Source organism: Oncorhynchus nerka, linkage group LG2 (assembly GCF_034236695.1).
Source record: "Oncorhynchus nerka isolate Pitt River linkage group LG2, Oner_Uvic_2.0, whole genome shotgun sequence".
Classification (NCBI taxonomy): domain Eukaryota; kingdom Metazoa; phylum Chordata; class Actinopteri; order Salmoniformes; family Salmonidae; genus Oncorhynchus; species Oncorhynchus nerka.
Genome location: NC_088397.1, coordinates 50863034 through 50890004, shown reverse-complemented (window position 1 = coordinate 50890004; position 26971 = coordinate 50863034). Strand labels below are relative to the sequence as shown.

Here is a 26971-nt window from a genome sequence, read left to right as displayed (position 1 = left end):
TTTGAAAAGGACATTCAATGTTAATGTTATGGATCTCCATTTTTATTTTCAAGGTTCAGGTCTCTTTTTTCAAGGTTATTTCTAAGAACTACATCTCAACTCGTGTAGCATATGGTGTGCATGGCTCAAAGGGCAAGTTATCCCATATTATGTGAAAGCAATGTCTAGCAGCCCACTGTATGCGCTTAAGGGTACAAGGTGTTTTTGACAGGTAGATAGAGAAGAGAGTCTAATTACAAATGTTAGGTGCGAGAGGGAGGAGTTGTCTGCAACATTAGACTACGATAGGCTTAGCTACAGCGCTCTGCACGGTTCTCTGCAAAACGAATTATATTTGACCAAAATTCATGCCACTCCATTTAGTATGATATGTTACTTTACGTTAGATAACATTACATTGGCCTACGTAAATCCGGGACACCCAAATTAGTATGATATATTGCGTTTGGTATGAACATAGGTTACGTAAGGCAAAAACAAAAGGAGGCTGGTTGGTCCGGGTGGATGGGTTGGTATATAACGCTATTGTCTAGCAACACAAAGGTTGCGTTTTTGAATCTCATCATGGACAATATCAGCATTTCAGCAACTTTGCAACTACTTTATACTTTTTAGTTACTCTGCAACTACTTTGTAGGTTAACTAACCCTTCCCCTAACCTTAACCTTGTAACCTTACTCCTAAACCTAACCTTAACCCTAACCTTACCCCCTAGCATATCATACTAAAGCAGTAGAGCGTAATATATCACACTAAAGCAGTCAAACATAATATATCATATTAAACAATCAAGACGTAGGATACTATACATTGACCACTATTTCATTAGTAAGCCAATGTAATGTAACCTAAGATAAAGTAACATTTCATTTAAAGTAGAGCCCCATAGTGGAGGTGTCATTATACCCATAAAACCTAGCGGTCAAACAGGAAATGGTTCCAATCGTTTTTCCACCATTCGTTTTTCCCATAGGGAATTTTAGAAACACTTAAAATAAGTTATGTTTGCCTTGTGGATACAGGCAAATATATTGATAAAATTCACCTGGTCCTAGAGAGATTTACACGGTTATCAAAATGCCACGCCAGAGTAAGCCTACTCGAAACACAGCTGTTATTGTAAGTGTTTCTAAAATCCCCTATGAGAAAATTGTATGGTGGGAAAACGATTGGAACCATTTCCTTGTTTGACTCCTAGGTTTTATGGGTATTCTGACACATACTGTGTGGTACTCTATGGAATGGCATGAATTTGAGTAAAGTATCATTTGTTTTGCTCTGAGACCAGGTTGCTCTGCATCACAGGTGTTGGCTCCAAGTATGACCCCTGCAGTTTTAACTAAATGACTGCCCCAGAATAATGGGCCAGCTTTGTTAAAAATAGAATGGTCAGTTGTGAGCTTAACATTTCTGGTAGTGGATTTTAGGGAGGATTTTTGGTATGATTTGAGAATGTAAAGATTTTTCTAACAATTTTAGCAACACACTTGTCTATACTAAAAATGTATAAATGAATAGCTCTATAAATGAGCTAATAACTGTTTTAGTTTTTTTGCATTGTGGAAATCCCAGTTGGCACTCTGCTCATAGCTTGTACATGTAGAGACAGACCAAAATCTGTCAAAACAAATGATCTTCCTGTACAAGGGTGTGAGGATGAGATAATATTCTCGGTTGATAGGGATCTCAACTGATTTATATACAGTACAGTTAGCCCTTGTGTTAGATACAACTACTTAGTGTCTTTTTATTTTTTCATATTTGACATGGTTTTGGAAACTTGAATGGGCACGTGTCTTCTGAAAGCCAGATAAACTTTTCTAAGCAGGGTTGAACTTTATTGGCATACATGTCTATTGGTCTAGATCAACTATTAAACTGTATTGACATATATTCATCTTCCTAATTAAACAGTAATATTTGTTTCTGATAATGTCATATTCCTAAGGTGTCAAACCAGCAGTGATTCTACTTTTGTGTCATGCCTGTGATCCATTTTAAACTGGATTTGTGATCCCCTATTCTTTTTAACCCTAGTCAACTCTTAAGCTGCAGACTAACTAGGAACTGGCTATGACTTAGTAGACTAGTGGATCCTGGCACATCATTTGGGAACCACTGGGAGACTAGGTTTAACACGCAACACCAATCCGAAAGTTGGTAGTGGGATGGTCTTTTCTAAAAATCCTGCTACATTTTTGGATTAATCTTTTTGTTACGCAATGTTTGTAATGGAACAGTGGTGTCAATTGTATTCCGGGTTCTCAGAAAAAAATTATGTTTTATACTAGATGAGCGGAACTAAAGATGAAACGTTAGTTAGCCGGGAGCGAGTTTCAATTTGGAAACTAGTAACCCACTAGCAGAAAGAGTCCTTTGTGAGACGGAGATGTTGACGTCAAATGAACGCTGTGAAGACATAAATTCGTAGTTTAGCTAGAACAACACAACATAGAGAGGATGAGCCCTAGTACCCTCCCCCTGTCTCCAAACTTGTATAACTAATTAGGGGTTTGCCTTTAATAAGTTAAACTGATCAAGCCTGTCCTCTTGTTTGCACATGGTAGCCTTGTATTCACACAGTTGACTGTCCAGACAAAAGGGATATCTGATACATACTATCATACAAATTACAATATGTTGGAGATGCTTGAATACAGCCATTACCAGGTGAGTTTTACCATTACCGACTGTTTTTTGGGGGGTTTGATTTTCTATCAGTATGCAGTATTGCTATGAGTGTTAGGTGTTAGTGTCACTTGTATTAGTATAATGTCATATTTAAGTATGTACTATATTTGTACAAACATAAATAAATGCATTGTATTCATGACATTGTCCTCGGTGCACTGTATAATTCACTGTCATTGAGGAGTAAAAGAAAGAAAGGGGCATATAACTAGAGGCTGTGATTGAAAAGGTTTGGTTTATTGTTTATGATTGTAGAATCCATGTGTTGCTCTTCAGACATGCATTCAAGTCTGAAGATCAATCCACAGAATCTCACAGATCTTTATTGTGAGACATTTTACAAAGAGCAAAGCCACATTTCACTGGATAACTATACGTTTCCATAGGATGAGATGGTCTAACCCCCGGAACCTCATTACCGACACTGATCAAAACTAACGTTGGAAACATTTTCCGCCGTCTTCCAACGTCTCTCATTTCCCCCCCACCAAGGTGCAGAGCCATCTGGAGAACCCCACCAAGTATCACATCCAGCAGGCCCAAAGGCAGCAGGTGAGGCAGTACCTGTCCACCACCCTCGGGGGTAAGCCTGGCAGCCAGGCCAGCAGCCTGCAGTGCCACAGCCAACCCCCAGAGCACGGGATGCCCCCCGGCCCAGGCAGCACTGCCCCCAACAGCCCCATGGCCCTGCTGACCCTCACCTCAAACTGTGAGAAGGAGGTAGGCATAAAAGAGAGGACACAGAGATCCAATGCATGTACCATTTCCAGTTTTTTTTTCTTTCATTTTAATCTCACAATGGATTTATTCAGGAATATGGCGAACTGGGTACAAAATGCATATAGATTTCTGGTACATCTTTCAATGTTGTCTATCAGAACATTACTCGAATACAAATCTGGTACTTTAGGTTGGTTTATAATGTTTTTGTTTTATTATTACAGATGGACGATGTCATCGATGACATTATTAGCTTGGAAACAAGTTATAATGATGATATTCTTGGCTTTATGGACCCTGGACTCCAGATTACAAATACTGTAAATTTACACCCTTCCCAATACATAACAAATTTTTCAAATGTTAAAGTGCAATAGCAATCACTCTGTTCTTCAGGAAGGTACACAACACATTTACTGAAAAGCAACTACAGCTTTGCATGCTTTAGAATATCAATATCATGTTGCATTGCAATCATTGAATGCTCTGTTCCTTTCCTCAGCTCCCTGTATCTGGTAACCTTCTGGACATGTATGGAAACCACGGACTTACCAGCAGTAACGCCTGCCCTGGTAGTTTATCCAACATAAAAAGGGAATTCTCAGGTACGTTTTTGGTCTGCCGAGTACAACCAATTATTTACACGACACCATCAGCCAAGCATCTCCATATTAAATATTGTCAACCATGTCAAATCACAAATAGATCTTTAAAAAAAAATCTTTGTTTATGAAACCGTCGTAGTGATGTACCAATAGTATACTAATGATATACTAATACTAACAGTTAAAGAAGCATATATGCGTCAATATTGTGTGGAATTTGTCAAATGCATAACATACTGTTAGCTATAAATAAAATACAAATTACAAATAGTTTACCAATACTTAAGGTCCTGGCATGATGAACATACTTGACAAGACTGCATCCTGTGGCCAGTTTGACAACTACCAAAGGCCTGAGGGCTTTCCAGTTGGTACGTTGTCACTAGATTCTCACATTTTCAAACGATTGTTTATTTCCTTTTTTGAAACACATTATTAAACTATTTTCATGGTGGCTCATTAACGTACCTGAACTAAAATGTCAGTGGGGATTCAGTGGGGATTCAGATTGGATATTTTTGAGATATTAAAGGCAGCATTAAAGGCAGTTATTTACAATTGCCTCTGTAAAGTATTTTGTGTGTATTGACAAATTAGATCTATGTATCAGTAGAAATGTAGTTTAGATACCCAATGGGTTACATGAATGGTGTTTAGCTAGAAAAGGGTTGTAAATCATCTTGAGTAGGTAAGAAATAAGACACCTTCACTTGCCACTCAAAAGTGTTTCCCTTCCGACCAGAAGCTGAGGTGCGAGCGATGGCCAAGGAGAGACAAAAAAAGGACAACCACAACTTAAGTGAGTTTCTTCGGCAAAGAGGAGTAATCAGTTATTTGGGATACATGTGTCCCTCACATTATATTATAACTCACTCCTTATGTTCTGCTTTTCTCCTTCTCTTCACCTTGTAGTTGAACGAAGGAGGAGGTTCAACATCAACGATCGAATCAAAGAGCTTGGAACCTTGATTCCGAAGTCAAATGATCCGTAAGTAGCCCCGTTTATCGACCAAAAATGTTGGCGTCCTCCCTAGGACGTACGTGTTCGTGTTCATGCAGTTTAAGGATCAGCTGCTTAGTTGCTACACGCTGACTGTAGACTATTGTCCCCTGCGGTCCCCTAGGGACATGCGCTGGAATAAGGGCACCATTCTGAAGGCCTCAGTGGACTACATCAGGAAGCTGCAGAGGGAGCAGCAGAGAGCCAAGGAGCTGGAGCTTAGACAGAGGAGGCTGGAGCATGCCAACCGCCATCTGATGCTCCGCATACAGGTACGCACCGCCAGAGGGAGCCAGTGAGCGTAGCACAAGGGCACCTTGAGAAGAAAAAAAGTTATACTTAAATCCTCTGGAAATGTATAGCCAGTATAAGTATCTATGTGTTCTTGTGTTTTCTGTGTGTCTGTGTAGGAGTTGGAGATGCAGGCGCGGGCTCATGGTCTTGCGGTTGTGCCGTCCCCTTCCCTCTGCTCCTCTGAGCTGATGGCCCGAGCCATCAAGCAGGAGCCCATCCTAGGAGACTGTCCGTCAGACCTGTACCAGAAGTCAGGCCCCGACATGTCCCCTACCACCACACTAGACCTCAACAACGGCACCATCCACTTCAATGACAGCCCTTTGGATGCAGGGGAACCAGGGGCCTATGGCTCCAACAAGACCTCCACTAAACTGAAGGACATAATAGACAACACCCTGTCACCCATATCATCCCTTCTGTCCTCAGTGTCACCAGACGCCTCCAACAGCAGCAGCAGGCGTAGCAGCAGCTCAAGCATGGAGGAGAATAATCCTGGTTGTTAGCACTGCCCACGAGCTCAAGTCACACTCACATTTTAGCATATTGTTATTACTGTGATTGTTATTACTAGGTTCTGCTATTGATCTATTCCATGAGACACTTCTCTGCTGGCATCCTAAGATGTCCTCCAGCTTTCCTTTCCTTGTCTACAGACATTCTGTCTTTTGCTTTTGTTTGTTTTTTTCATTGTGTCTCTGTCTGGAACCAAATCTGACGGTTCAGATTAGTCTACTCTGCTCCTTAGTTGGCTGCTGAGATTTACTGTACAATAAGATGAATTTTTCATGGGTGAATTATTTGAGAGAAAGTGCACAATAACATGACAGGATTTGATATTTTTCTCATGTCATGACTATTTGTTTATTACAGTATATATCATACAGAAATATATATTTAGTTGAATACTTTGTTCATTAACTGATAATAACATTGTACTAAGCATTTAAGATGAGCTAATACTTCTTACCCTTAAATTAAATTCAGAAGCAGTGGTTTGAAAGCCACAATTTTATTTTTGCAAATAAGAAACAACTTGCAGGAACAATGAATGCCCTTTTAATGACTTTTTTTCCCTACATGGTGATAGCTAAAGTGAAGATATTTGTACAAAACGACACTGTAAATATAAACATTTTGTGATTTTTTGGGGGGGTTTGTTTTTTTATTGAGTAGGTCTTTAATTAAGTATTAAATTAAGTGAATTCGATTTTTATTTTGATTCCCCTGGCTATTACCATATAATTTACATCTGTGCTCTTATCCCATACAAAGTTGTAATGCACATGAAGATAATATTTTGAAGAGTTCAAACAGATATTTAAGCTCAGAAGGAGCACCTGCCAGCATACTGAAATACTATCCCTAATATTACTTTATAATTACTCATATTATTTCCTTATATAACTTTCTATAAGACTACTATATGGTTGACTGTAGGAGCTAGCCCATTTATAAAATAATGTAGTTGATGTAACCAACACATTCCCCTTTTTCATGTCTTCTGAGCCACTTATCTGACCTAACCTGAATATGAATGTTATTATTTATTGTGTTGTGCCACTCAGTCCTCGACTTGCGCTAATCATGTGGTTGCTGGACCCCTGTACGAGGGTCAGAGGTATGAAGTGATTTTTTTTTGTACTGTCTATCATTGTGTTATCTTAGGTGGCAGGTAAGCTGAAAACATTATACAATTGAGTATCAGTGGAGCTCTGGAACAAGTGCCTTTCACTTCAGAAGAGTTAGGGGTAGTCAAAAAAAATGCATTTACTGAGCCTCAATATACATATTTTGTGCAATATTAAAGTGCATCGTGCTTTAAAAATGTGTTTAATTATGTATGTAAGACAAAAGTGATTAAGTTCTTAAACATGATTTAATGGAGAAGAAAAAGAGACATCAAAAACATCAACAGCAAAACAAAGTCATAAAACATACAGTTTTGATGAAAATCCCTTTTTGTAACGTAGTAGTAAAAACTGTGAGGTTGATTTTGTTCAATATGACAAGATGCTATTTCCAATCAAGTCAATCTGAAAAAATCAACAGCACCAAACAAATATCATCTATAACCATGGACAAATTGTTGAGCATTCCAGATATCTGTGCCAATGTGTCATGCAGAAATGACACATCCTTGTTCCAATCATTTCAACATAAATCATCTACAGCAATACAAAGTCTTTGGACCAGTTCAGATCACTGCAGTCGCTGCTCATCACACCACTTCTCAAACGCTCTGTACAGGCTTTCATCACCCGTGTCATTGAAGATCTCTGCAGATGGAGAGAGGAACGGGATTGTTAACACCATCTTTGAAAATATATGCATTTAAAAAAAAAAACTTTGTTAATGTGCTGAACTCTCGTTGACAAATTCATTTCTATCTCCTTTACCTGCGTGCCCTAGGCCAATAGGTAGAGGCATCCTGACCAGTCCACCAGAGTGATTCAGCCTCTCACAAAGTGAGTGCTGCACCAGTGCCAAAGTAACGTCCTGATGCCACACAGGCAGCTCCAGCCCCACCATGCAGCCAATAATCCGCAGCTTTTCTTCCTCTGTCATGAGGCCTCTCTCACGGGCCACATACACCATGTAGGACATATCGATGTTGACCGCCTCTCCGTGCAGCAAGGATGGGAGCACCTTCTGCAATCAAGAGGGTCAGCGTTCAGTACTATATCCATGCACAGCTCTCTAGAGTGGAGTGTTGCACAGAGCCACACCGTTTCTAGTCACTAGCTAACATGAACAGGCGTGAGTAAACTTGACACCATGCTCATTTGGCACATAGTTACACTCAAAATGGAACAAGAGGTGACAAACATGACAGGGTGACATAATGGTTCAAACCCAGTTACATGCAGTAGATCATGTAAATAGTTGGCTTTGTGGTTATTTAAGGTGCAGAGGAACATAATTGATTCTACTGTACCATTTCCAGCTCTGGGCTGATAATGTGACCAAAGTCTACCAGTCTGTCCAAATCATCCTCCCACAGGTTGGGGGCCAGCTCCTCTAGCATGGCTTCTATGGCCACGCGCGTGGACACGGAGGCAGCGTCTTTGTTGTCCCCATGAAGACCGCTGTCAGACTGGAACTTGGAGTCCAACAGGAACGGACCGTGGGTCTCCAACAGTTCAAAGAGACCTCTGTGTTTCATCAAGGCCATCTGTAGGGCCATATGTTTACATTACATTTACATGAAATAGTACATAAATCAGATCTACAGAGCCAAATGAGCCTGAACATATTCTCTAAGAATATATTGCTCTCTACAGTATAAAGTCAGATAGCACATGATTGTATCTTAAAGCTAAAATCTTTAGTTGTTACATACATTTTTGGACTTTGTATAAGTATATATACCCATTGATTTTTGTTAAAGAAGATAACTTAAAAATGCTTCATGAGCTTAGTTCAACTGTCATAACCCATCAGAGCCGAAAATGCAAGCTCCAATGTTTGTAAACAATGTAAATATCAACAAAACACCGTATAGCCTCAAAACATGGTTAAAACTACACGTTTGATATCATGGATGGCCAGTCCTTGCATCCATAGCCGGGTCTATGAATCTGCGAGTGGTTACATCGCTCAGCTTTTTGACCAAAACACAGGCAGGAGTGACCACTTTTGTTTTTTTGTTTAAATGAAGGATTCTATTTTTAAGTTAATGTACAGCCATATATCCAAGCCATATGTGTTTGCCGTCAGGCATCGCTACTCTACCTTTAACATTTCGGCCAGCCCATTGGAGATGTGTCTTCGGGAAACTGTTTGAATGAAGGACAGGTCTAGGAAAGCAGCCACTGGGGGGATGTAGCCACCCAGCTTATTTTTACAATTGGCAAAGTTCACCCCAGTCTTTGCCCCCACGCTGGCGTCGACATAGGAGAGGAGGGTGGTAGGGACACGGATGTAGGGGGTGCGTCTCCTGTAGAGGGAAGCCGCCAGGCCCACGATGTCCAGGCAGACCCCTCCACCAATAGCAATAATGGGCTCTGTGCGTCTGTCCAGGGAGAACTTATGGACCTCCTCCAGGATCTTCATCACCAGCTCCATGGACTTGTTTTCCTCTGTGGTGGTCAAGGGCAGGATCCTGTAGAGAACATTACGAGCCTCAAAGTAGTCTGTGAGCTGGCAGCCATAGAGGTTGTAGACGGTCTGGTCCATGACCACGAAGCGCCTCAGGGGCTTGGTGCTGATGCTGCTCCTCAGTGCCTCCTGCTGCTGGGGGTCCCTGATGTGGCCCAGGAGCAGGGTGTCGTTGCTGGGGTCCAGCAGGCCCAGGGACTCAATCACCTTGTAGGTGAAGACGATGGGACTGATCACTGTCCAGGAGGTGCCTTGCTCCGTGGTGCTCTCATAGCTGGAACATGATGTATTTGTTTGAGTTGCCAGATTGTACAGTATATGTTTGGAGCACAAAGCCCGGGGGTAAATGTAACTTCACACCATTTCACTTTTCTGTGGTGGTAACTAAATAATGTGGAAGAAATGTGCTTGCAAATGACTATGATATAGTGTTCTCTGGATGGGTAAACATCGTGACAACTCTTCACATGGTGAAAGAAATATTCACTGTATATCACTGTCTAGTGGATCTAAGAACGAACGAATTTAGATGTATAAACCATAAACCAGATTTGTTATACCTTTTATACCGTATAACGTTTTTATTCATTTTAATCAATTGCAGACCTTAATTATATTGTCATAAAAGTTTTACTCACATTTTGGCAGCTGATACTCGACCTTTCAAGTTTTTATTAAAATTCTTTACCGTTTTGCGTTTCCATGTACCATTGACTTGAACTAAATGAAACTCGTTATTCTTTACCAATGCAATATTGTGGCATTGCAGTGGCTCTTCCACATGTGTCTTCCCGGTGATTGCAACATACGACATCTTATGAATTGGAAGACAATGCGTGACAGATGCGGAGTCAAGAAATAAACCATCATGTCCATCTCTTATTACTGTCTGTATATATACTCGCCACTCGACAGAAGATCACCAAGGGAGGAGCTATAATGATCAGTGTGCTTACGAAAGTGTTACCCAAAACCCTGAAACGGTTCAAATGTAGCCTACACGGACCTTACACGTGGCCCCACGTGATCGGTTCTTATACAATTTCGTTCAGTGACGTAAAGAAGGTAGCGCTTTATGTAAAGAGGGAATTACCATTTATATAGAAAATATTTAGGCTGCTTAATAAAATAATCACTGCAATTAATTGCAAGCAGCTTCTGACTCTACATCAATACTTCAATACGTATGTAATGTGTAATTGCATGTGATCACACATCTATATCCAAGGCAAGTCTTTACATTCCCTCACATTTGGCAAAATGCAAGGTACAAACATTTGTAATAAATGAACATGTATTACACAGTAAAATATATTGTTTAAATGGAATAACTGGTAGGCAAAATATGAGGATCATGTATTTAAACTACTTCTGACCCTATTCAGTCTTGATTCCTATATCCAGAAAATCTGCTATCAGTGGGGTAACTGATGAACATGAGAGAAAGATTTGGGGGATCATTTGACATCTTTCTATCAGCGTTAGTCTACCATTTTTTTGTGTGTGCCAAATTTTCTATAAGGTAATAACATTTTAGTTTAGTTGATGTATGTTAAATTATAGCAACAGTTACAAGACAAAGTGTGTGTTTGTGACACGAGATTCATGTTCACAGGTCAACCTTACCAGCCACTGTATTACAAGCAAATTCTGTTTAAACACTTGGATTTTCGCACTTGTGGATGCTTGATCGACGGGACAGCTCGTAACGTTCAAATGTCGCAGGACAGATACAGTAGCGCATGACTTGGCATGCAATTATGCAGTCTTTCAGCTCCGTTGACACAGAAGAATGGTTTGTGCCCACTCGATGTCAGTAAAAAGACCCTCACTATGGAGAATACATTTGGTTGGTTTACACTAAAAGTTTGCTACTGATCTTCGACAACGGAAACGTTTGCGGAACGGTTTTCTAGGGGAAAAAATGCATAGTTGTTTCGGCGTGTTTCGCAAGCCATCAATTAAAATCTATTTACAAAACAGAAACGGGTTTTTAGGTAACCTTAGAGAGATAGTCTCTGCTGCTTCGCAAGCCGCTTTTGTGGGACCTAACTGAGTTGACTACTTGTTGAGCATTTTGTCTTACGAACGTCGTGGGCATTCACCATGCACGCTGCCAAAGGTATGGTCGAGATACAATGTCATTATGTTGACGTTTTAATGTATTATTATCCCAGCGTTGCGTAGCCGAGCGGACACCCTTGAAATGCCTCTGTCATTCTTTTTTTTTCTCTGTCGGTCTTTCCAACATAGTGATTGTAGAAACTCGAATGAACAACCTGGTTTCAGAGCATTTCGTATGATTTTGTACGTTATTCCCCAATACTTAGTATATATTAGTATTTATTTTTAGAAAATTAGAAAAACGTACACTATGTTACAAATATGTCAAATGTATGACATGTTACGAATTCTGGCTAGGTTGCTAAAATTAACTAGCTGGCTAATGTAAGATAGGCTAGGGGTTAGGGTTAAGTTTAGGAGTTAGGTTAAAGGGTTCCTTAATATTAGGGTTAGCTAACATGCAAAGTAGGTAAAAAGTAGTAAATAGTTGCTAATTAGCTACAACGCTATAGTTGTCCAAGATGAAATTCGAACTCGCAACCTTTGGATATACATCCACCCGACCAAACACCGTTCTTTCGTTTTTGCCTTAAGTAACCATCTGTCTTTGTAACCATAGCAAACGTAACATATAATACTAATTTAAGTGTCCTTGATTTACATTTACTATGTTCTGTCTAGCCTATGAGACCAGGCTGGAATGAATGAGCTGATGTTGTTGATAGGCTAGACTACATAGTTGCTGTCTTTACACTTGAACATAGTCTACAGTGTAGACTCTACACAATCGATTCTCAGTTAGCAAAATGACGTTGAAAATGCGTATTTTCTAGACGTTGAAATTATGTTCATTTTCGTCTCTGGATGAAAGTTGAACATACATCTTTTCCGGATGTTAAAAATACTTTTATTTCGGATGTGGAAAATCCATATTCTCCGGACATTTTAAATATTCTCCGGACATTTAAAATACATATTTGACTGACCTTGAAAATACTTATTTTTCAACCGTATATATAAATGTAAATGAAGAAAGCATTATTATACCACATTGCTTAAAAATAAAAAAATAGGAAAATGGAGCAAACTGAAGATTTTTTTTATTTATCTAGGCAAGTCAGTTAAGAACAAATTCTTATTTTCAATGACGGCCTAGGAACAGTGGGTTAACTGCCTGTTCAGGGGCAGAACAACAGATTTGTACCTTGTCAGCTCGGGGGTTTGAACTTGCAACCTTCCGGTTACTAGTCCAACGCTCTAACCACTAGGCGACACTGCCGCCCCAGATTGCATTATGGAATATGTTTTATTACTCCCATTTGTCACATGCACTTATGTTAACTTTTTCAAAAGCTTTAGAACTGGCAATGATCATGTTCAAAGTTTTCAGACCAACAGAAAAAAAATAGCAGAACACTTCAACTACGATAACATTCTCAGTAACGGTTACAGAAATGTGTTTCTTGTTATGACTGTGATATTTGGTTCTACCTTAGTTGAATGCACTGACCATAAGTAGCTCTAGATAAGAACGTTTGCTAAAAGCCCAAAATGTAAATGTAAAAAGATTTAGTCAGTCTCACAAGTTTGACAGCACGGTACAGTACAGTAGAGTTAAATTCAAGTCAAGTGCAATCTCTATTGCACTCTACACTGCATTTTTCCACCTGAACAAGAGGAACAGCGACGTGAGAATGGTATTAATTGAATACAGTTGAGCGTTCAAATAATTCCCTCAAAGCTTATCACTAAGGTTAGGACCCTGGGCCGCACCCATGTGAAAGGGTAGGTAACAACACATCTGCCACGCTGATCCTCAACACGGTGGCCCTTCAGGGGTGCGTGCTCAATCCCCTCCTGTACTCCCTGTTCACCCATGACTGCATGGCCAAGCATGACTGCAGCACCATCATTAAGTTTGCAGACGACACAACAGTGACCACCGATAACGATGAGACAGCCTATAGGGAGGAAGTCAGAGACCTGGCAGTGTGGTGCCAGGATAATAACCTCTCCTTCAATGTGATCAAGAAAAATGAGATGATCGTGGACTACAGGAAAAGGAGGGCCAAGCACACCCCAATTCTCATCGACGGGGCTGTAGTGAAGCAGGTCGAGAGCTTCCAGTTCCTTGGTGTCCACATCACCAACAAACTATCATGGTCCAAACACACAAAGACATTTGGGAAGAAGGTGCAACAACGCCTATTCCCCCTCAGGAGATTGAAAAGGTTTGGCATGGGTCCCCAGATCTTGCCAGTTGGTCAGCGCTCTGAGTACACGTCCTAGTAATCCGTATGGCCCCGCGGCCTTGTGAATGTTGACCTGTTTAATGGTCTTGCTTCCATCGGCTACGGAGAGTGCGATCACACAGTCGTCCGGATCAGCTGGTGCTCTCATGCATGCTTCAGTGTTGCTTGCCTCGATGTAAGCATAAAAGGCATTTTGCCCGTATGGTAGGCTCCCGTCACTGGGCAGCTCGCGGCTGGGTTTACCTTTGTAGTTTGTAATAGTTTGCAAGCCCTGTCATATGCAACGAGCGTCAGAGCCGATGTAGTAGGATTCAATCTTAGTCCTGTATTGACGCTTTGCCTGTTTGGTGGTTCGTCTGAGAGCATAGCAGGATGTTGCCTGTAATCCATGGCTTCTGGTTGGGATATGTACATACGATCACTGTGGGGACGACGTCGTCCATGCATTTATTGATGAAACCTGTGACTGAGGTGTTATAATCCTCAATGCCATTGGATGAATCCCGGGAACATATTCCAGTCTGTGCTAGCAAAACAGTCCTGTAGCGTAGCATCCGTGTCATATGACCATTTCCGTATTGAGCGAGTCACTGGTCAGATTTGCCAAATAGAGGGCGAGGGAGAGCTTTGCATGTGTCTCTGTGAGTGGAGTGAAGGTGGTCTAAAGTTATTTTTTCTCTGGTTGCACATGTGATATGCTGGCAGAAATGAGGTAAAACGGATTTAGGTTTTCCTGCGTTCAAGTCCCCGGCTACTAGGAGCGCCGCTTCTGGTTCAGTGTGGTCTTAGTGCCAGTATCAGTTTGTGGTGTTAAATAGACAGCAATGAAAAATATAGATGAAAACTCTCTTGATAGGTAGTGTGGTCTACAGCTTATCATGAGGTACTCTAACTCAGGCGAGTAATACCTCGAAAGACTTCCTTAATATTAGACATCGCACACCAGCTGTTATTGACAAATAGACACACACCACCACCACCCCTCGTCTTACCGCAGGTTGCTGTTCTGTCTTTCCGAAGCACGGAAAACCCAGCCAACTGTATATTATCCATGATGTCTTTCAGCCACGACTCTGTGAAACAGAAGATATTGCAGTTTTTAATGTCCCGTTGGTAGGATAGTCTTGAAGGAGCTCTTCCAGTTTATTCTCCAGTGATTGCACGTTGGCCAATAGAACGGATAGTAGAGGCGGGATACCCACTCGTGGATTTGGGCCTGGTCGGGGAGCACCAGTATCATTATCCTTCGTCAGACTCCTTCGTCAGACTCATCAAAAAAAAAAAAATCTCCAGTTCAAGGTGAGTAATCGCTGTTCTGATATCCATAAGCTCTTTTCAGTCATAAGAGAGAGTAGCAGAAACATTAAGTACAAAATAATTTACAAACAATGTGAGAAAACAAAAACAAAATAGCACAATTGTTTAGGAGCTCGTAAAACGGCAGCCATCCCCTCCGGCACCGTTATTCCATTCAGTAAAGTACAGTGGGGTACAGTACAATATAATACATTATACTGTACTTTACTATACTGTGTTGTACTGTATTATACTGAACTATACTCTACATTATTGTACTTTCCAAACTTGTGAAACATAGAAATCTATGATTGGCTCAGAGTTGGTCATAAACGTCTATGTTCAGATCAAATCAAGTTCGGACCAGATGTCTGTGGATGTTGAAATCAAGGCCGGTCTGGACCGGACCAAATCTGAACCAATTATAGAAGGGGAAAAAACGACACCTGTGGACATTGAAATAGAGACCAGGGAGGACGGACCAAATATCAATATCTTTTCAACGTCCATGGATGTGGGTGTCGGACGGTACTCACTGGGTTATATTTGCTTTTAAAAATGAAACATTATAATATTGATTTGAATTCAATTAAATAGGCTCCAAATATGCAAAGGTTATAACCCAACCTGTTTTGGTAATTCATTAGTCCTCCTTCCAGGTCTCATCAGTCTTTGGTAGAGCTCTGTGTCCACCTAGTGGTGTAGTTCTGTTATGACACAGAGTAGTCTGAACTGTCAGATTATAACACATCTTTATCATTAGAATCACTCCTTCACCTTAATCATCACCTCATTTTTTTTGCCTCCCTGTCTCTAATTTTGCCTCCCTGTCTCTAATAATGGTCTACAATACTCATTAGGCCTATGCCGTATAGGCTTGTGCACAGTTTGTTTGTCTTGTTTTCTCTGCAGTCTCTGACACCCTGATGGAATTCATGGTGGATTTCTTAACCAAAAGCCAAAGAGATAGCAGATGGCAATGCCAACATTCCAGAGGAGCTGAGGGTCAACCTACAGAAGGCCCTGGACATAGCATGTGGTCTAGACGGCTACCTGGAGGAAATGAGCAGCCAGTAAAGTGCACCTCTTGCCGAACTGTATCAGTGAGTATTTCCCGTGTCTGTCCCACAAACACAGTGCACATGCATGGTTTCTCATGCACAAGTCTTACTGAACCTCTTGGAACACAACGATGGAACACAACTGGGAGAAAGTTTTCGAGGTAGGGCAAAACTCAGTTTCGGCTTCCGAAAGAGTACCTCACATCACAGGGCATGTGGAAGGTGAGCTGTCTTTATTACCTGCATTGGGTAGAGTTGAGTGGATGCATGGTTAGAGAGACACATATTTAAATGTGCTAAATATTTGTCTTTCATTATATTTAATTGGCAGGCCAGACTCTGAAAATGCTGGTTCACATGAGTAAAGCCAAGATGATCCTTGAGATAGGCATGTTCACAGGCTATGGGGCTCTGTCAATGGCTGAGGACTGCCCGAGGATGGTTCACTGGTTGCCTGTGAGCTCGAGCCATATCTTAAAGAATTTGCTCAGCCCATATTTGACAAGTCTCTACATGGCAGGAAGGAAACAGTCAAGATATGTTCTGCCCTGGATACCTTGAAGGTGACTAGTTAAAGCGTGTTGTGTAAGCCTGCGGTGATTTCACGTGTTGATCTGCTTGTTTAATAACCAGGTTATGAAGTCATGTGGATATACAATGCAAACCAAGTCACTTATGGAAGCATAACTATTTATATTAAAAGTGTAATACGTATGATGAGTGTAGCAAGTAGGCTATGCTATATAACATAACCATTATTTGAGTGTCTGGTAGGGGTAAATGAAAATACACTGTAATCCCGTACATTTAGCTCAATGACAGGGAATGGTTCGGTGCTCTGATAATACTGTCTCTTTTTAAAGGAAATGGCTGCAGCAGCCAAGCAGTTTGACGTGGTCTTCATCGGCGCCGACCAGAACAACTACATCAACTACTACAAGTTCATCCTGGACCACAACCTCCTGCGGCTGAGTGATGTGATATGTGTGGATAACTCTCTGTTCAAGGCTAAGGTCTACCTAAAGGACACCCCTGATGAAAACGGACTGGCGCTTCTGAGATTTTGACCAGTTTGTCACAAGTGATCCTCGTGTGGAGCAGGTCAAAGGGGAGACGTTGCTTGTAAAGTGGCGGATGATTACAGGGTATTTTCTCTTGTGTTAATCAGGAAGCGTTTGGTTTTCAAGGTCATTCTTCCTCTCGGAGATGGGATCAGCATCATCCGCGGAGTAGGTGCAGGTACAAGTAGTGTAAGACACACTCTCAGAACCACATTTAGTTCATTTTTTGTCCATGTTTACTTTTAGCATTGGTACTACCATTGTTCATTGGCAACGGTGGTTACTACTACCATAAGTCAAATGGTACCTTTACAGTACTTAACAGCTCATACAGACTTTTTCCCAGATGGTTTACTACTCACAACTTGTGTCTCAGAGCAAGGTAACATACGATGCGATATTCCGTGGTGTGAATGGGCGGTCGATCCTGGACCGGATGCGTCTGGACGGCAGGGTGGCATATGTGACAGGGGCAGGCCAGAGTATAGGCAGGGCGTTCGCACATGCTCTGGGAGAGGCTGGAGCCAAGGTGGCTGTCGTGGACATGGATCAAGGGAAGGCTCAGGGCGTGGCTGAGGAGCTCAGGCTGAAAGGTAAGGACTTGTCAGTAGAAAACAACACTATGATTGTTTGTTACAGTGTTGGCATTTCATATTACACTTCCACGTATTTGCCAGCAGATGGTGCTCTACTCTCACGGACAAGTAGAGGAAATACTGTATATTGTAAAATTCCAGGGCCAACTGACTATATTATATGTCATAAAAACTTTAATGGGACCACCATATTTTACATATGGAGACAAAGAATTATATAAATTATTTCAATATTATCAGTATAGACTAGGGATGAATATTTTCCCAAAAACTACCAAATTTCAATACCGGGAATAATTCATATTTATCCAGAGAGTCCCAGGGAAAAACAAGAAGTGCCCATTTAAAGTGTTTAAAATCAGGATATGGTCAATATGCCAGGGTTCTCCCAAAATAAGTGAGGCGACGTGCCATCTTGTTGGCTTGGCTGGGCCACTATGTAATGATTTCAGAGCAAATCAAATGTATATTTCGTAGTGATAAAAGTAACTATCTTTCATCGCCAGTGACATTGTTGTGAATTGCGAAACAGGCCTTTCATAAATTCTTATTTATCATGTTCCTCAATTAATTCAGCACATTTCAGCAGTAGACTATCTCCACGCAGAGCGCACTCAGGACACACAGATTGCACCCCGAATATAACTTTGTCGAATCATACAATCTTTGTAACGGCAGTCAAACTAAAGTCAAATGACCAAAGTTGCTAATAAGCTTGCTAGATAACCTCCTTGAACTAACGACAGAATATCTCCTATATTTGGCCAGATCAAGTTGATGATTATACAGATAGCATATTAGCTCATGAATAACATGGAGATGAAAAGTGGAAATAGTTTCAATATCAAGGTATCTAACGGGGACCAACTCTATTTTAATAATATCTGTGTCTACTCTCATACAGTTTGTTGATCACACATTCTCTCCCGAAGCTCTCATATGGGCAGCAAGTACGAGACAGCGCAGAGAAGTGGGGGAAATGTCATACCGGGTTTTTGACATGCATAGGCGAGAGACGTGTTTTGATAATGCTACCTATGGATTACAGAATACAGTTAGGAATTTTCATGCGAAATTCATGTTAGATTGGAACTGGATAGAAAAATAGCCTAGGCTCTAGGACAGGAGAAGATGATAGAATTTTCCCTCATGCCTCTGAATTCTTAACAGACTTCATGTCTGTGACAGAGATGCCTATGTAGTGAAATGTGCATAGGCCTGTCAAATTTGGGACTGTCTGAAGAGTCGCAATGACAGCTCAAAGAGACATGTTATTTTATGAGCTATACTGTAGGGGTTTCCTGTAGGGTTTATTAACTTTTTTTCAGGTTGCGTGTGAAGTCCGGCACTGTCAATTATGCGTGTGCTTTGAATTTATGGTGACTTTGTGTGAAGTAAATACACTAGGCTAAAGGCTTCCATGCGACAACCTGTTTGGATAATATGCTATAACTTTTTTTGCTAATCTACTGCTGCGCATGTTGTGCATTTTGTGGAATTGCCTTAGTGCAACGTTTGGGGAAAATGTTGTAATTTCCTGTGTCTTGTCATAATATTTTGAGCTGAAATGTGGAGATTGTTTTCCGGGACAGTCCCGGGACCCCGGTTACCCTTGTTAATCCTTAGTCTAGACATGTTGCCTATTGTCACATTTTAAACAGCCACTACTTTTTAATACAGGGATCAATTGCATTGCGATTACTGCTGACATCAGCAAATCCGTGAATGTTGAGAGGATGATTGACAGCATTGTGTCCAAATGGCGAGAGATCCAAATAGCATGCAACAATGCAGGGATACACATGAACTCAGCCAGTGAAGACACCAGTCAGGAAGAGTGGGACCAAACCTTTGATGTCAACTTGAATTAGACTTTCATGTCCTGTCAGGTGTTTAACTCCTCTACTGTATACTACTGTAGGCCTGTTTGATCTATTCCATCACTCAGAGGGTCATAACTGTGTCATAGAAAAATATAGCTTGCATTTCAGTTCAGCTTACATGTCTAAGTGTCTTGGGTGGAATGTTTGGCCTGTAAGTTACACATGAAATATATAGGAGAGTTTGAGTTAGGGTCTTTGAGTAAGTATGAATAATAATGAAAAGTGTGCACTAATGGTGCTTTTCCATTGTGACTTACCCCCACAACAGTGGGTCGCTAAGGTTTTATGTTAATGTCAGCTCTAGTGATATTGTGTTTCTATCAGGACTGTGACACACACAAAAATGGACTTACAAAAATGATGTTTTATTGTCACATACACTGGATAGGTGCAGTGAAAGGTGTTGTTTTACAGGTTCAGCTGGAGTAAATTAGGGTTCATTTACTTGCTCAAGGGCACATCGACAGATGTTTCACCTTGTCGGCTCGGGTAGGTAGCGCCAGGTAGCCCAACACTCTACCCGCTAGTCTACCTGTCGCTCTAAAGACTAAAGACTTGTGGTCGGCCACTAAAGATTTGTGACGAGCAGAATCAACAACCTCCTTTCAGGAATGTTGCTTCGTGAGAAGGTGTCAAAGTTCACAGTTAGCCCTTGTTATGTAAATGCAAGCTGAAAAGTACTAAGGGCCTTGCCTTTAAGTTAGATCCGTTCCCGTCAGAGCCATGGTCCAGTGAGACACGGGTGCCGGCCTGCAAAGATGGAAACAGAAAAGTCTGAGCCTTTTGGGTAAAACACTGGGATAAATCTTCAATGGAAATGCAGCAATAGGGTGTCAATACTAAAAGTGTGAAGAATGTTCCTAATATGCGTCCATTCCCCCTGAATTCTTGCCTCAGGCTGCAGGTCATGTGATGCTGAAGCAAGGATATGGGAAGATTATTAACACAGCGTCCATGGCCAGTCTAATAGGTGAGTGATGATTCTATCTATCCTGTATATTTGTCTTCCTTTCATCTCCATGTATTGTGAGCCAAGTGAAGAATGGTGAGCCAAGTGAAGAATAATGAGATGAGCTTTGTTGCTGCACTGATGTCTCTTACGCTGAGAAGTACATGTAATACACATCACAGTGCTGTTTTGCACCAGAACACCATTGTATACCGTTTGTTTCTGTAGCGTTGCAAACAGACTTGACTGGGCTTCTATAGTATTGCCATGTCAGTGTCTTTTAGTGAGCTTAAAGTGACATTAGAGGAAGAGAACTTGGTGACCCATTTCTCAAATGCAATCTATGTCTAACAGTATAATTGCTACTACTGCTAATCTTCATCGTATCACTGTTTATTCAGGCCAATGCTATAGTGATTTATCCACTCCCCCATTATCCTCCCGTTGCAAACGCACAGTTGTGATTGCTGCTCATTAAAGGCAGTTTTGCATCATAATAAACATCCGTCTCCTGAGCTGTGGGGAGGATGTGGAAGAAAGGCAACCTGAGGTCCAACATGTAAAGGGTGTTCCTGTGCAACAACCCTGCCTGCCTGAGCCAAGGGCCGTGTTTAAGCAGCGGAAGATGCTTTCAGATTTTACTGAGTGCATTGTGAAATCTGAGTTATTCACAGCCCAGTTGAAATCCTCCTACAGGTTCCTCCAGAGGAACAGCAGCACTTCATCAGCAGTATAGTCAAATCGCCAATAAACTCCTGTACCATATGGGCCTCAGTCCCAACTACAGGGGCAATCTGTAAAACAGGACCATGCTGGTAAATAGAGGCCGGTATAAAAAAAGTGATCAATTACTCACATTACCAGCAGTCCTGAAGGAATTTACTTTATTGGTCTGGACATCTGTTATAATATTGTCATAATGCATAATCAGATGGGACTTGTTCTAGCCAAGTAGGGTACCAAAAAGCAGCCGTGAATGTCCAATTAAAATGCACAATGACAGCTTTTTGTCCATCTGCTGAATAAAATGTGTTTTTCCCCCCTCCCCATCTCAGGAGAATGATGGTCAGACACACAGGAGGAGGAACATTAAATGTACACTACATTAACAAAAATATGTGGACACCTGCTCGTCGAACATCTCATTCCAAAATCAAAAATCATGAGCATTAATATGGAGTTGGTCCCCCCCTTTGCTGCTATAACAGCCACCACTCTTCTGGGAAGGCTTTCCACTAGATGTTGGAACATTTCTGAGGGGACTTGCTTCCATTATGCCACAAGAGCATTAGTGAGGTCGGGCACTGATCTTTGGCGATTAGACCTGGCTCGCAGTCTGCGTTCCAATTCAACCCAAAGATATTCAATGGAAGTTGAGGTCAGGGTTCTGTGCAGGCCAGTCAAGCTGTTCCACACCGATCTCGACAAACTATTTCTGTATGTACCTCGCTTTGTGCACGAGGGGATTGTCATGCTTTAACAGAGTCCAATGGTGGCGAGCTTTACACCACTCCAGCCAAAGCTTGGTATTGTGCATGGTGATCTTAGGCTTGTGTGCAGCTGCTTGGCCATGGAAACTAATGTCATGAAGCTCCCGATGAACAGTTCTTGTGCTGACATTGCTTCCAGAGGCAGTTTAGAACACAGTAATGAGTGTTGAGAGGACAGACCATTTTTGCGCGCTACGCGATCAGCACTTGGCGGTCTCATTCTGTTAGCTGGTGTGGCCTACCACTTTGCGACTAAGCCGTTGTTGCTCTTAGACATTTCCACTTCACAATAACAGCACATACTGTTGACCGGGGCAGCTTTAGCAGGGCAGTTATTTGACGACCTGACTTGTTGGAAAGGTGGCATCCTATGACGGTGCCACGTTGAAAGTCCCTGAGGCCATTCTATATTTCCCTATGGAAATTGCATAGCTGTGTGTTCAATTTTATACACCTGTCAGCAACGGGTGTGGCTGAAATAGCCAAATCCACTCATTTTTAAGGGGTGTCCACATACTTTTGTGTATTTATAGTGCATTTATACATGCTAACAATATATATTCCAATATATATGGTCATATTTTTCATGCTGTTTGACTGTATTGGGAAGAGGATGTGCAGTGTTTGACCTGAGTGAGCAGAATATAGGGAGTCATTGCAGTGGAACTGTCATTCAAATGAATATACCTAGGGCTGTGGCGGTCACGTAATTTCATCAGCCAGTGATTGTCAAGCAAATAACTTTCGGTCTCATGGTAATTGACCGTTTAATTAACATAAACACATTTAGCATCTCCTAGCTTCCACACATGGCCTACAAGCCACTGATGCAGATCTACATTTAAAACATCTACATTTAAAAAAGTCTAATAAATCAATGTAATATAGCCTTCTCCTTCACAATAAACCCATTACTTATTTTAGACAGGTATAAAGAAGCATGATATGAAGAAATAGTTGTCGTTATGTTATGTCATGATCTGCCTATGCCAAATGGCTGTGGGCGACACTAGTTCCTCTAGCAGACAAGATTTGCTTAGAATTCCATGGCAGTATTTTATAGTAAAAAGAATACAATTGAACAAAGCTGAATAAAATAGAAAGGATATTTTCACCAAACAATTTGAGGGAGTGCACACATGCAACTATCTGTGTTGAGTGGTTAACAAAGAAATAGGTATTCCTATATGCTTAATTTAGAGTTATTAATGTAACGTTAGTTGTTCTACAAACGTTGGGCTATATTTTGGGATTTTTAATACATTGTAAGGCTGCATGATGCGACTAGTGATGATTAGAAAAAAGTTGCTTGAAAGACGAGCTCTGCTTTGTTTTTTTGCAGTGTTAAGGCTGGGCGCTGCTGGTGGAGAAGTCAGGTGCAGGAGAGCAGAGAGGTGTGAACAGTCCACTTTATTTGGCAGGAGAGAATAACAGTAGGACGCAGCTGCGCCAAAAACCTCCAACCAAAATTAGGCAAAAGTGTAAATGCGCCAAAATAGACACAACTATATAAAGTTAACAAAGTAACAATCTTCATGTAAACAATTAACACGGAACAAACCAGCATAACACAAAACAATCCTACACAAAGACATGATGGGGAACAGAGGAATAAATACATATGATGATTGGGGAATGAAAACCAGGTGTCCAGGGAACAAGACAAAACAAATGGATACATGAAAAATGGAGTGGTGATGGCTAGAAAGCCGGTGATGTCGACCGCCGAACGCCGCCCAAACAAGGAGAGGAGCGACTTCAGCGGAAGTCGTGACACACAGTTGTCATGACGTTGGCCTGGGGGTAGGTTTATGACAGTCATAAATACCTCTTCCCCCCTTTTTCCTCTCTCTAACCTACTGATGTTACATGTGCAAAACCCTTGGTTAGCATAGAGATTCTGGGAACATCAGAAGGTGGAGGGAAATTAACTATATTCTGGTAAACCGACCAATTGAACATATGTGGTGGTACTTATTGAATATGATGTCAGTTCGGTTGTCATCTGCGACATACTCATCAACAATGGAAAGTCTACACATCAGAGTTATTGGATTTACATGGAATTGTTGTTCAATTTAAATGTTTGAATATGAAATTATTCGTGATGGGATGAAATGTGAGATTTGGGTTTTCATAAGGTAGGGCTCTGCTCAATCAGTGACCTGCCCCTGTGAAGGGACATGGGCTATAAAACTTTTCAAACACGCCCTCCTCTCCCTTCCTATATAAAGCCTTGACGACAATATTAACATCCTGTTCCGAGGATGTGAGGATGACGGTCCGATGTCAGAATGGTTCAGATAATAACTACAGAACAAAGCCAACATCAGCGTGAGCTTTGGTTGCGAATGGCATGAACTTTGAACTCTCACAGAAGTGATACCTCCTAGCCGTTGAGTTAGCAACAGCAGCTGCAAATGCAGGTTAGGAAGGAACAGACAGAGTATCCCGTCTACCACACAACGACGTTACTACAACGTCTCCAATTGACCACCAGAGACATTCATCAAAGGACTCCATCTACCACCAATCTACCGAAGCGCAGCTCAGAGTAAATATTTATTATATTTTCCTTTTCCAAAAGGGCGGTAATTTAGAATGCATAAGATACTGTATTTACGATAGCACAGCTTCTACCTTTGTCTCTCAGTCTTCCCGCTCTTTCACTCAAACCCATCCCTTTTCTTTTGTGTAACAAGCTGTCTTATCTGTTCCTCCCGCTAGGGACGTTTTCCTTTATGACATAATTTGTAATCAAGTTATGATTTAATTATGTGTATGTGTAATTCTGTGTGATTAGTTAGGTATTTAGTAAATAAATAATTAAACCCAATTTTGTATTTCTGATTCAACTTGTAGGCCAGGGTTTGTGCAGATAACCAAGAATGTACAACTTTCAGATGAGACTGAATTAAGATGACGATTAATATTGACTGCTATTGATGTAAAATATTACTAGGTCTTTAAGAGTTTATTCGGAAGATAACAGCTCTATAAATATTATTTTGTGGTGCCCCGACTCTCTAGTTAATTACATTTACATGATTAGCTCAATCAGGTAATATTAATTACGGAGAAATTATTTTATAGAATATCATGTCATATCACTTAATCCGGCATAGCCAAAGACACGACAGTCAAAGACTTCATCATTCACAATTTGACAAGCACTTGATAATGTCTCAAATCTCACGGCGACATCTCCTTTGTGTGGCCGTAATGCACCCGAAAAAAATACATGCCTTTTGCGGCAAGTGCCCATTGTGCCCTTTCCTTTACTTAGATTTGTGTGTATTAGGTAGTTGTGTTGGAATTGTTAGATTACATGTTAGACATTGCTGCACTGTGAGAACTAGAAGCACAAACATTTCGCTACACTCGCAATAACATCTGCTAACCATGTGTATGTGACCAATACAATTTGATTTGATTTGTTTTGACCTAAGTGCTCTCACACACATGGCTCTCCATCACATGATCGGGTCTTTCTCATAGGCTACAAGTGAAGACCGACACCGGGAACGCAACTGCGCGCGTCCTTATCCAATTCCGACATGCGCATTGAAGATATTGGAAGAACTGTCCACGTTTACTTTTCGTCAGCCAACAAGATGAGTAGGCTTAATGAACAGCAAAAGCACTAGCCTATGTCAATATACTATCCCCCATAGTACAGAAGTCGACCTATTCTATTCTGTGCGAGAAAAACATATTCCAAACAGAGTCTGGGACAGCTGTGCGATGTGATAGATCCCAAAATAATACAACCACTAGTATCAAAAACCTTTGGTATGCAATGTGGCTGACGCAACAGATCAGAATATTTAGCTTAAAATGTTGATCAACTACTAGGCTATTTCTTCACATTATAAGCTCAGCGATGCACAAATGGCAGTAAGCTATAAGCGTGAATGTTCCATTAGCGGTAAAACACCAATATCACAAGTGACCGCAAATGCAATTATGCATGCAATGCTTTTATTATAAAGGTACATTTTTTTTTATGGTGCAAATTATCTTCCCCAAACTTGAAATGCGCTGCTTATGTATGCTAGTTAGGTCCTACACCCCTTGTAAAGTGGATTAGTGTTCTTAATTTTAAGAAATTATTTGGCCACTTTAGTTGTGATACAAACCTTATTAAAACATATAGGCCTATGTGCTAGGCTACATGATGTGTGTGACTATGATTCGAAAAAGTCACGGGAAAAAGGCAGAATTCACAAGTGATAATATATCATTCACAAGTGATAGGCTAATATTGTCACCCATCAGACTATTCTTGATTTAATCTTGTCTTTACATATACTAAATAATATATGAGTGAAATTTGTTTTGATTTAGAATGGACCGTTATCATACACCTGTATCGAAACAGGGGCAGCAGGACGCTTTTCCAGTGGTTCATTTTCATGCCAACCAGGTAGGCTATACTCCTGTTGTAAATATAAGCAATGTGCTTAATATAAGGAATGTTGAGAAAAACATATAGTAGGCTTCGCCTATAGAAAGCTGATGGGATCCTCCTCTTTTTAGGAAAGGCCATGACTCCTGTTTTCTCACGCAATTGCATAGCCTATCGAAATGTTGTGCAACCTGAGCTCATGGGCTCTCGTGAAGTGTTTGATTAGATTTTCGATTACATTTGCATTGATGTCAGAGTGATTAGAGGGACAATAGGGTGCTGAATACCAGGCAGTTAGCAAGTTTGATAGGATACTAATGTCCAGCAGCAGCATCAGAGCTTGGAGAAGCCTAGTTACCGTGACTAAACGGTCACGTGGAATTTGACTGCCATCATGACTCGTGACCGCCGGTGTGGCGGTAATACAGTCACCGCAACAGCCCTAGATATACAGTGGGGCAAAAAAGTATTTAGTCAGCCACCAATTGTGCAAGTTCTCC

General features: G+C 41.0%; 3 protein-coding genes across 4 annotated transcripts; 2 read left to right on the top strand and 1 right to left on the bottom strand.

Moving 5' to 3' along the window:
• Positions 1 to 3153: 3153 nt before the first annotated feature.
• LOC115137152 (microphthalmia-associated transcription factor-like) lies at positions 3154 to 7138 on the top strand. The gene is made up of 8 exons (XM_029673267.1): positions 3154 to 3411; positions 3636 to 3731; positions 3914 to 4016; positions 4304 to 4387; positions 4762 to 4815; positions 4929 to 5004; positions 5141 to 5288; positions 5427 to 7138. Exons 1-8 carry the CDS (start codon positions 3334 to 3336, stop codon positions 5814 to 5816), a joined length of 1029 nt encoding a protein of 342 aa, XP_029529127.1. The 5' UTR covers positions 3154 to 3333; the 3' UTR covers positions 5817 to 7138.
• A 32-nt stretch (positions 7139 to 7170) lies between these two features.
• Positions 7171 to 10408, bottom strand: LOC115137146 (2-epi-5-epi-valiolone synthase-like). Its single transcript, XM_029673253.2, has 5 exons — positions 10050 to 10408; positions 9046 to 9685; positions 8249 to 8485; positions 7710 to 7962; positions 7171 to 7589 (listed from the first exon to the last, which is right to left on the bottom strand). Exons 1-5 carry the CDS (start codon positions 10223 to 10225, stop codon positions 7513 to 7515), a joined length of 1383 nt encoding a protein of 460 aa, XP_029529113.1. The 5' UTR covers positions 10226 to 10408; the 3' UTR covers positions 7171 to 7512.
• A 674-nt stretch (positions 10409 to 11082) lies between these two features.
• LOC115137138 (uncharacterized oxidoreductase MT0954-like) lies at positions 11083 to 26483 on the top strand. 2 transcript variants are annotated; one of them, XR_003864759.2, is made up of 5 exons: positions 11083 to 16126; positions 16948 to 17323; positions 17522 to 17738; positions 20522 to 20594; positions 23406 to 26483. XR_003864759.2 is itself a non-coding variant. In XM_065027747.1 (4 exons), the coding sequence occupies exons 2-3, from the start codon at positions 17492 to 17494 to the stop codon at positions 20566 to 20568; spliced, it is 294 nt and encodes a 97-aa protein (XP_064883819.1). In that variant the 5' UTR covers positions 11083 to 16126; positions 16948 to 17491; the 3' UTR covers positions 20569 to 20594; positions 23406 to 26483. The 2 variants fall into 2 exon arrangements, 1 of the variants encoding a protein (XP_064883819.1); XM_065027747.1 differs by having other exon boundaries at positions 16948 to 17738.
• The last annotated feature ends 488 nt before the right edge of the window (positions 26484 to 26971 follow it).

What these genes read in the sequence shown, in the direction of transcription:
- LOC115137152 (XM_029673267.1), top strand. Translation starts at nt 3,334, where the DNA reads ATGCCCCCCGGCCCAGGCAGCACTGCCCCCAACAGCCCCATGGCCCTG. An exon ending in CCTCAAACTGTGAGAAGGAG is followed by an intron (nt 3,412 to 3,635) that starts GTAGGCATAAAA and finishes TTATTATTACAG; the next exon opens with ATGGACGATGTCATCGATGA. An exon ending in GACTCCAGATTACAAATACT is followed by an intron (nt 3,732 to 3,913) that starts GTAAATTTACAC and finishes TCCTTTCCTCAG; the next exon opens with CTCCCTGTATCTGGTAACCT.
- LOC115137146 (XM_029673253.2), bottom strand. Translation starts at nt 10,225, where the DNA reads ATGTCGTATGTTGCAATCACCGGGAAGACACATGTGGAAGAGCCACTG. An exon ending in CGAGTATCAGCTGCCAAAAT is followed by an intron (nt 9,686 to 10,049) that starts GTGAGTAAAACT and finishes ATCATGTTCCAG; the next exon opens with CTATGAGAGCACCACGGAGC. An exon ending in TCAGCCCAGAGCTGGAAATG is followed by an intron (nt 7,963 to 8,248) that starts GTACAGTAGAAT and finishes TCTTGATTGCAG; the next exon opens with AAGGTGCTCCCATCCTTGCT.
- LOC115137138 (XM_065027747.1), top strand. Translation starts at nt 17,492, where the DNA reads ATGGTTTACTACTCACAACTTGTGTCTCAGAGCAAGGTAACATACGAT. An exon ending in TGAGGAGCTCAGGCTGAAAG is followed by an intron (nt 17,739 to 20,521) that starts GTAAGGACTTGT and finishes TTCTTGCCTCAG; the next exon opens with GCTGCAGGTCATGTGATGCT.